Source organism: Haplochromis burtoni, unplaced genomic scaffold (genome assembly GCF_018398535.1).
Source record: "Haplochromis burtoni strain Fernald_Lab_line unplaced genomic scaffold, NCSU_Asbu1 Contig_19, whole genome shotgun sequence".
In the NCBI taxonomy this organism is placed as follows: Eukaryota; Metazoa; Chordata; class Actinopteri; order Cichliformes; family Cichlidae; genus Haplochromis; species Haplochromis burtoni.
The window spans coordinates 867,664-877,045 of record NW_024582380.1 but is presented as its reverse complement, the minus strand read 5'-3'; the positions used below and the strand labels follow the sequence as shown (position 1 = coordinate 877,045).

Here is a 9,382-nt window from a genome sequence, read left to right as displayed (position 1 = left end):
GATTTTATACCATATTTAATTTTGTAAGTTGTTTCATGTGTGTGTGTGTGTGTGTGTGTGTGTGTGTGTGTGTGTGTGAGTCCTATGCCTAGGTTTACGCGGCTGTGTTGAAAACTTCACCTCAGCTCTTCTCTGCTCTGCTAAAAGTCTGATGCCAGGAGCAGCTGCTGTGCTTTGGGCTAATATTAGCGTACATGACAACTTGACTGATTCTGTTTAGCATGTCCACCAAAATAGTTTAGCACGCTGAACACTTGTCTTTGCTGTTTGTGCCCAAACACAAAGTACAGCTGAAGCTAATGCAACACCTCCAGAGCTGAATAAGCCAGCTGCAGTTGCCCAAATGGCCACTTGAAGCTGCTTCCAGTTTACTTCCATGTCCAAATGGATAACCAGCATGAGGAAACGTGTACAGCCTGGAGCAAAGAAATTACTTTATTCCTGCTACCTTCCCTCTGCACTAACTGGAACTCTCCATCATGGTTGTGGTGTTGTTCCCTTTTGGAGCATTTTAATTGAATTATTTAACAAATACCATCAACTGCCAGTGCTTGTGTTATTTACTTAGCAGATATCTGTGTCTCTGTGTATCTTCCTAACCATGCCTGTTTAAAACTCTTCCATTATTATTATTATTATTATTATTATTATTGCCAGCACTTGTATTTAGTTACTTTCTAGCTTCTTTTTCAAAAAGTAGCCAGCTGGATTTGTGGACATGTGGTGAACATTTTTAAAATCAGACAATATCCTTGGAGATGGAAACTCTCTGAACTGGGTTGTTGGTTTTGTCACATGCTTGTGGAAACACCATCACCCAGTTTATCATGCAGTCACCGTCACCAAACGATTATCTGTAGAGAGATTGTTTTAAAAGAAAAAGAAAAACACCACGATACAACCCCATGATAGATCCGGCAGCTTACCCGCAGTGGTACCTGCCGCCATGGTGGCAGCCACAGGCGACTGGCGCTTACTCACTTTGGACATAAATTTGAATAGAATACCATCTCGTGCCATGGCAAAGAGAATGCGTGGTAGAGGGAACATGGAGCCCAATAGGCTAGGGAGAAGAGGGTTGATGGTTAAGTTGAGGGCTTTCTGGGAAAGAAAACATGACACCTGCACAACTGTGAAAGAACAACAGGTGTATACAGACGTATGACAAGGTCCTTACACGCTAGATAATTAATATCAGAAAGCGTAATGGCCCAATTTGATTCAGAACCAACATTGACTGCGCTGTGTCTTTCACAGTTGATCGGTGAGGAGAAAGATTAGCTTAGAGTGATCCCACTTGGATTCTCCCTGGCTCTCACCTGCAACTACACCGGAGCTCATAGTGGCAATAAGTGGGGTCTTCGTCTTAGGATTGATTCGGGCTAAGGCTTTGAAAAGCACCCCATCCTCTGCCATAGCATAGATTACACGAGGCATAGGGAAAATGGAGCCCAGCAGACTGCATGAGATAGCAGAGACATGCAAGACCAACACATTAGTCAAAAGCCCCAAACCAGGACAGTAAATCACACACACATAGGGCTGAAACACACACTGAACGTCTTTCTTTCCTGAAGGTAATATCATCATTTTTTCAAGTTTAGCAGCAGTGTGCAATCCCATTATGTTTTAAAAGGGATTGCACTTTTCTTGCATAAGGATAAAAATGCCAGTCAGTACAATAACAGCATATATAAATTACAGGCACTGGCAAAAATACAAAATGTAATTGCTTTGAGTCCAATCAGATAATCTTCACCTGAATGTGACCATGAGATGGATTGACAAGGTTTCTTGATAGTAAACCGATTTATAGACCCTCCGGGAAGAAAGACAGAATAGAAACTGCACCATTAGATACTTTGGAGACACTCTCCAACTTTCTCATTAAATGAAGAGGCTTTAAATGTCAGAATGACATCACAGAGTCATGCAGGTGTCTCAAAACAGACACAATTACATATTGCACCCGCCACACCCCAGATTAGAAGGAAGAATCAATCCATTAACAAGACACACCTGGAGATATGTGGTCAAAACTTTCAACCAAATCTCAGCCCCATTTATCCGTCCACAGCGATCACAAATGTAGCATTACATCTAAAGGTTTTCTGTAGCAACACGTGTTCGTTTTCTAATGCATGCAGCTTGATTTGTTAAAACAAATCCAGCGGTTACCTTGTGGATAGGGCGCATAGTGAACCCACAGCCACCACATACTTCGCAGGGCCCCAACCCACATATTCAAATGCCATAGGCAGGGGACTTTTTTCGTCCAGTAGGTAGTAGGGCATCATCAGCGTGAGGGCAGCTGACACGCCAAAGTATGCCAAGAAGCACACGGTCAGTGACACCACGATGCCAGTGGGAATGGCCCTCTGAGGGTTTTTGACCTCCTCACCTATCAGACACAGACGCATGAAAACATGAAGCTCTGCTTTCGTAAAACTCACATGAAAACTCAACCCGACCGTGACTCACCTGTTGTTGCAATGCAGTCAAAGCCAACAAAAGCATAAAAGCAGGTGGCAGCTCCTGCTAAGGTCCCACTGAAACCATAGGGCATGAATCCTCCAACGCCATAATCGCTGCTCACATTGGCTGTCACGGACAGGTTCCTGTAACATGTACACTCGTGACTGGAAGCAATGCTGCTTACAATGCTCTGCACGTTGTTTCATATTAACTGATGTATTAAAGGGTAGGCGTCTTTGCCCCGTCTAGGATTGCCTTTGCAAATAAATCAATTACCTTGTAGCTATGGTGACATTTATAAGGGAGTCTTCGGTTATCTTCCAGTTGTATGCGTCTCCTTTGACAAAGCCAGAGATGATAACGAACAAGAGCACGAGCACATTGATCGATGTGAAGACTTTATTGACCCAGGCTGACTCCTTCACTCCAAAGGACAGAAGTCCTGAATGTGTAGATAAAAAACAGAGCTCAGATGCTTGCTGTAGAATATTTAAAATGCCTGCACAACTCTATCTCTGTCTCTCAATCTAACCCTGCAAGGATCCAAGTCTAGCTGTCACTGATTGCAAATTGTCACAATTGAGCCAACTGATTACAAAAAAAGTTACCTGCTTTGTTTAGCATGCTATATTAGCATCCTGGGTAAAAGGTTATGTCTGTACTGGTTTCTGTCGTGAAGGAGGATTATCAAACTTATCACAGCTTTTCCTCAGGACTACATGGATATCTGTACAAATCCTCAAATGAAACTAACAGCAGTGCATGCAACAAATGCAGAGAATGAAGGCAGAAAATTATTTGCTGTGTTTTAGGACACGACCCGACTCAGATTTTGTTATGGATTATCTTATATTTGCATAGCTAGTGTATCTGCCATCCTCACAAAAACAACCAAACACTGGTGGACTGTTACTGAGTCCCACTGACTTAATGTAATCATCGTATTGGCAGGCCGAGAGCAAAAACCATGATTAAATTGTTTGAGGGTTAAAGGGTTGAACGTAACAAAAACTAGTGCAACTGTGCAAAATTCTCCAAATTACTGTATGTGAGCAAGACACAACTTATGCTTAGACTTAAGTGATCAAAATCTGTAGGAGCTGCAAAAATAGAGTGCATGTGTGCACCTAACAGACTCACACAGCCCTCTGGGATCCCTCGCCCTCTTTAACACCAGAGTCCCCTGCTTTCCTGTTTTAGATTATGTTATATTATGTCAGCCGTGGCTCATAAGCTTGTTTTTGCTCAAGATGCAGCCAATTCTAAATTTCATTTATTCGCTGCAGCCTGTGTGTCAACGGTTTGACATGAATCTTGTGATTTTCAGCTTTTGTTTTGCTGCCTTACCAGAGAGCAGCAGAATCAGGCAGACCGCAAAGAAGTCAGGGTACTGGGCCAAACCGGGAGAATTCATGCTGAAGTGGGTTTTACAGAATATCTCTATGTGTCCTCCTATCATTTCATCGAATGTGCCGCTCCATGCTCTGGCAACTGAGGAGGTGCCTGTGAGGAAACAAAGAAAATTGGGGAGCCGGTGTCTTCTTTACATAAAAACAAATTTGAGCATTGCCCCTAACTCACCGATCACATAAGAAAGGATTAGATTCCAACCAGTGATGAAGGCCCAAATCTCGCCTACAGTGACATAGCTGTAAAGGTAAGCGGAGCCGGTCTTAGGGACTCGGGCGCCAAACTCGGCATAGCACAGGCCGGCCATGACAGAGGCCATGGCGGCGATTAGGAAGGAGATGACGATGCTGGGACCGGAGTCTCCCTTGGCCACCTCTCCAGCCAGTACGTACACACCAGCCCCCAGAGTGCTGCCCACTCCCAGAGCAATAAGGTCAAGGGTTCCCAAGCAGCGGCAGAGCTTGGAGTCTTCCAGGCTGTTTAGGTCGACCACTTTCCTTCGCACCAAGGAGCGGCTGAATGACAGAACCTGCTTCAGCATGTTGACACCTGAAATCAGAGAGCAAAGAAAAATGTTAAATAAACCAGTCTGCTCACATGTTGTGGGGCATGAGTTGATGATTTAATAGTTTTAATATTAATACTTGAGGCCAACCTGTCAAAATCACAGTGCAACCAAGAGAAAGAAAATCACGTCTTAAAAATTCCCTACAGGGCTCCAGAACTGCGAAACCAAACGGGCAGTGTGCAAGTGCAGTCTGAGTTAGCTGCACCTGCTCTGCAGTTTGAACTTACAGCTTGTTCTCTGCTGACAAATCACAGGTTGCACAACCTGTGAGATTAACCAAAAGGTGGGGGGTCGAAAGAAACGTTAACCCTGCAAACTATGAATTCTAGGAATGCTGCCAAATGCTGTTGCTGGCAAAAGGTCCATACAGTAAAGACTCCTATCAGAATGCATTGTTCAGGATTATTGTGCAGCTCTAACTACTCAAAGAGCTGCATTCATGAAAGACATTCCTGCAGCCTTCTGTACTAATTGCATATAAAGGACATTAAAAGACTGTACAGCCTCCTTTGTGTTCATTCAAATGTCTCTTGTTCCATTTATGAGATCGATGGGGAAGCTGTCTAAAAATATTTGCATGAATACAATATGTTAAATAGGCATGAATACTCCCGCTCCATCATGAATTCCTGCTCATTCTCTTTGGCGTTAGAACTCGTTCTTCAAACTTAAACTTTGATCATCGTGACCATAAAATAGCAATGACAACCGTCCAAATCTACATTGATGTCTTTTGCAATGCAGATTTGTATTTGTTTCTATTTAATATCAGGAGATATTAATTTTCAATGTGATGGCTCATTAATATTACAATGAGGGCTGCATCACAGAATCTCCATAAATACAGTGGATGGAAAGTGAAGATAGCAGAGAGCAAAATAAGATTTTGGCAAGTAAAAGTCCAGCTTTGCTTAAAGTATAGTGAAGTAGAAGTTGTAGTTTGCTGGGAAAGACGTCGTGTGTGTTTTTAGATTGTGCCATGACTGCATGCAACATGTGGTACGGATCTTAAAGTGAGGCTCACCAGAGTCCTCACAGCGAAACTGCTAGTTTGCAAAAACAAAAAACGTTCAAAGGTTTGAACACGTTTCTACTTCATTAGACATGCGGACCTACCTTAGAACAGATGAGTAGGAAACTGAGGGGTTCACGCTGAGACACAGAACCAAAATTAGCTGCTAGAAGTCTCAGTTATTTTCTTCTGCCTTGCTTCTGCCGAGAACCTTGAGAGATCAGCTGCACAGTGAAGCTCAGGTAAAAGTGAGACTACACCTACAGATCTGCGCTGGAGCCTCAAATCTCTCCAGTGTGCTGAGCGCTCATTCACTGTGCTGTCACATAAACTATACAGAGCAGCAGTTTTCACTCCTCCCCTCAGTGGCTCAGTGTTTCTTCATAGGATTTGCCCCTGCCTTACCCCTAAACTGACGTCCCTAAAGGAGGGACGCAAGAGGAGGAGGGGACCCAAAGGAATTAAAGTGGGGTTGGGGAATGGGTGGAAGAGAGGGGGGCACTTCCATGCTTTTGGTTTGTGGGAGTAAGATTCTGTGGAGGAACTGCACAATAAGCTCCCTTCACAAGATAACACAGAAAAAAATGAGGTTTTACAGTAATGGGGAAAGGATTTTTTATATTTTTGTCATTTCTAATACATACTCAGGCTAAAAATTCCCAGCTGTCCACATGCTTACTGACCACTGGGCAACATGATTGGGCAACTTTCTCTGATAAACACAAATACTGTTTACCCAGTGCAGCCCACAGAAGCGCTGCTAAAAGCCCTGATTGGTCAATGAAGGGTGTAGAAGTAGTGCAAATCCTCCTAATGGAAGACAGATATTGCTCAATGTACCCTGAGCCATGACCCATGACTACAAAATCAATAACAGCTCGCCATGGTACGCCTCCAGAAACGCCTGGCATCTCCACAGGAGCTTCACTTATGAGCTCCAGCTCCTGGAGGGAAAAACAAAGTCCCATTTTTCCATCAAACACGACCTGCAAATTACAACTAAAGGTCGAGTTTGCAGCGGAGACTGTGTTTTATTTTTTCTGCCAGGACCAGCTCAAACCAGCTTAAAACCTCAGTGGGAAGGTGGCAGCTGGGCCCTAGAAACACGTCCAACCCACAGACCAGAGATTCGACAGCATGACAACAACAAACTCTCTCTCAGTTTGGCCATCCAGCCAAGCAGCCCAATATCATGGGCGATTGCCCACCGAGCCTGGCTGCAGGAGCGGATTAGCTGACCGGCATGCTGATGGGAAAGCAAAGTTTTCCTTAGTAGTGCGCTAACAGGAGACACAGCATTTAATGCTCATGCTCTTCACATTCATATGGACTGAAATGAGGGTTAAAGCAATTTTTCTTTTTTCTTTTTTAAACTGTGTTGTTTGGTGCTTTTAGGAATGGACGAGCTTTCCTCACATACCGTTTACACTGTAACCATGGAAAGGATGGAAAGGACCCACCGAGCTCGCTGTATTTCATTGTTGACATGTGCTAATTGTGTGAAGCCAATTGGATGCCCTGATGGCTGAGTGAACCAGCTCCAAAAACGTGAATATGGTCAACAGATTGAGTGGTGTTTGTCTTGCAGATAGCAGGACTCGTTAACACGGTCCAGTTAACACTACTGTCACCAGGAAATGTTAGAGTGAACAATTATTGATAAGCCAGGCTGCAATGACAGAGATGCCCAGATTTAAACATAAATGTCTGGGACAGGAGGACACATTTATGTGAAAATGCCAAAGTTACAGGGTTGGAGGATACCACTGATAACTTCAAGTAATGAAAAACAAGACATCATTTTTTATGTCAAATAAGAAAACAGCAAAATGAGCAAAGAAAAGTTCAGGGTGGCAAACCAGTGTGTTAAAATGCTGCTGCTGCTGTAGATCAGATATACTGAGTTGAACCAGCATCATCGTGTAGCTCACTGTAAAGTCAAAGGAGAAACTCAGGTTAGGCATTTGCTTAGAAGGCCAGAGTGGTTTAGATGCCGAATTTCATGGAATGGCGTAAAGCCTCTTTATATTGCTTTTCAAGAACAGTCTGGGGACTCGAGCCCGAAGACATTACCTGTTCTTAGATTGACATAATGCTGTTTTTATGAGCTACAAAGACCACTGCTGAAGGAAAAGTCACTCGGAGCTCTACTGAAAGTGATTTCCTGTCTGTATCTGGGTCACTGTGCAGTGTAGACGGTTGTTTTAATGGGTCACACTCCTGCAGAAAATGTCAAAAATCACAAACGTCCACGCATTAAGTGTTGAATGTGGGTCATGATACAAGGACTCAAGCCATCAGATATTTCTTGCAGCATATTTGGAAATCGCAGCAGATTCTTTTAAGCGTGATCAGCACTTTTCAAGTATCATGTTTGAGACCCTCGAGTGACAATGACTTCCAAAAAAGTGTACCCACAAAGCTGGATGGTCTTCATAGGGAATTTCGCAACATTAAATACATATTGGGTGTTTGGCAATTACTACCACTGGACACACATCGATAATAAAACACATAACTTGTTGGATTCTTTTCATTATATGTGCTGGCTCGTCTCTGCTGAAGTGTGACATTAAAAATGAACTTTTTTCTTTATACTAATTTCACAATAAAGTTTTGTTGGTTTTTTTTGTTTTCAGGGAGAATTTCTCATGCATGAACGCATCAGGAGTCACTAAGTCACAAATCCCTCCTAGTTAATTTTACTGCTTTTATTCTATTTTCTTTTCTGGTTATTGCCCGGCAACAGATGGGCGCTGCTTCTCACTGGTGTACGCTGGGCTGCAGATGATAAAAATACAGAAATGCTTGAGTTTGGGTTTGAGTTGCCAAAACTATAAAGATGTCTGCAGAGCTTGATAAAGTGAAATGGGAGTGGAGGCTCATATAGCGTCCAGTTTCAAATCATGTGGGGCCCATCTGTATTTGTACTCATAATAGCTTTAACATTAACTAGCAATCTGTGCATATTCAACATATCCTGTCTTCTAATCATCCTTATTTTGGACAAATTACATCAGCTTTTGTTTTGATTTCAGGCCGGTGTCAAGAAAATTACAGTGATGTTTGAACAAAGAGAGAGGACAGAATTTAGTGCACAATATTTCCAAATCAAGTATCTATTGTCTCTGTGTAGTAATTAAAACATCTTCATAATGTAGAACAAAGGTAAAAAAGAAACTTGCATATCAGAGCTATTGATAACTAGTCATGATGATTAGAGTATCTAATAAACCTACAAATATCAAAGCCCCAGGATGTAACTGTGCCTAATTAGACATGTTCTCCTCAGTTCCTCTCTGCCCTGGTCCTTTTTGTTATCGCAATACTTTGACATTTATTTTTCCAACCTCGTGCAAAGATTTCACACATAATACCAGCTGGCTCACTGGAACTGGTTCACATCAGTGGAATGCAGTCTTGACATGCCAAAGTGTCTGTGGCAACAGAGCTTCACATATACTTCAGTAGGTCTAATCCACCAGAATCACTTAAAACACTCGACAAACAAGAGAAATTCAAACCAGTTTAAGCAGTGCGTGGTCTGTCCACACCAGCAAACTGACTGGATCAACTGGACAGGCCGAGTGTAAATCCTCTCTTAAATTCATGACAACCAATTTACAACATAAACGATCAATCCAATCAAAATGTGCACATTTTCCTTTTAAATAAACTGAAACTGGTAAATGTCATTTCCTTGACCTTTAGTTATTGTTCCCTTAAAGTTCCCAGAAAATGACAGTTACAAACCTTTAAAAATGCAGGATCTGTCATGGTCCTGGGCCATGTTGGCCCAGCATTCTTAGTTTTCTTGTATTTTTGTATTTTGTTCCGTATGCCGTGGTTCCTAGGTTCTGTTAAAAATGTTCCTTATTTGATTACCCCCTGTGTGCCCCTCTGTGTATCTGTGAACC

The 9,382-nt window shown here is 42.6% G+C and overlaps 1 protein-coding gene across 2 annotated transcripts in view; it reads right to left on the bottom strand.

Annotated features, from left to right (window-relative positions):
* The window catches only part of slc7a2 (solute carrier family 7 member 2), a 10,508-nt gene extending 4,650 nt beyond the window's left edge, over positions 1-5,858 (bottom strand). Inside the window, exons 1-7 of one of the 2 annotated variants that reach the window (XM_005916567.3) lie at positions 5,570-5,858; positions 4,057-4,434; positions 3,823-3,978; positions 2,752-2,917; positions 2,482-2,618; positions 2,179-2,401; positions 1,320-1,459 (exon numbers count right to left, since the gene is read on the bottom strand). In XM_005916567.3, the coding sequence (XP_005916629.1) occupies positions 1,320-1,459; positions 2,179-2,401; positions 2,482-2,618; positions 2,752-2,917; positions 3,823-3,978; positions 4,057-4,426 (1,192 nt within the window). In that variant the 5' untranslated portion in view covers positions 4,427-4,434; positions 5,570-5,858. Of the gene's footprint in view, positions 1-926; positions 1,064-1,319; positions 1,460-2,178; positions 2,402-2,481; positions 2,619-2,751; positions 2,918-3,822; positions 3,979-4,056; positions 4,435-5,569 lie in introns of both variants that reach the window. The other variant, XM_005916569.3, reaches the window with a different exon arrangement.
* Positions 5,859-9,382: the final 3,524 nt, after the last annotated feature.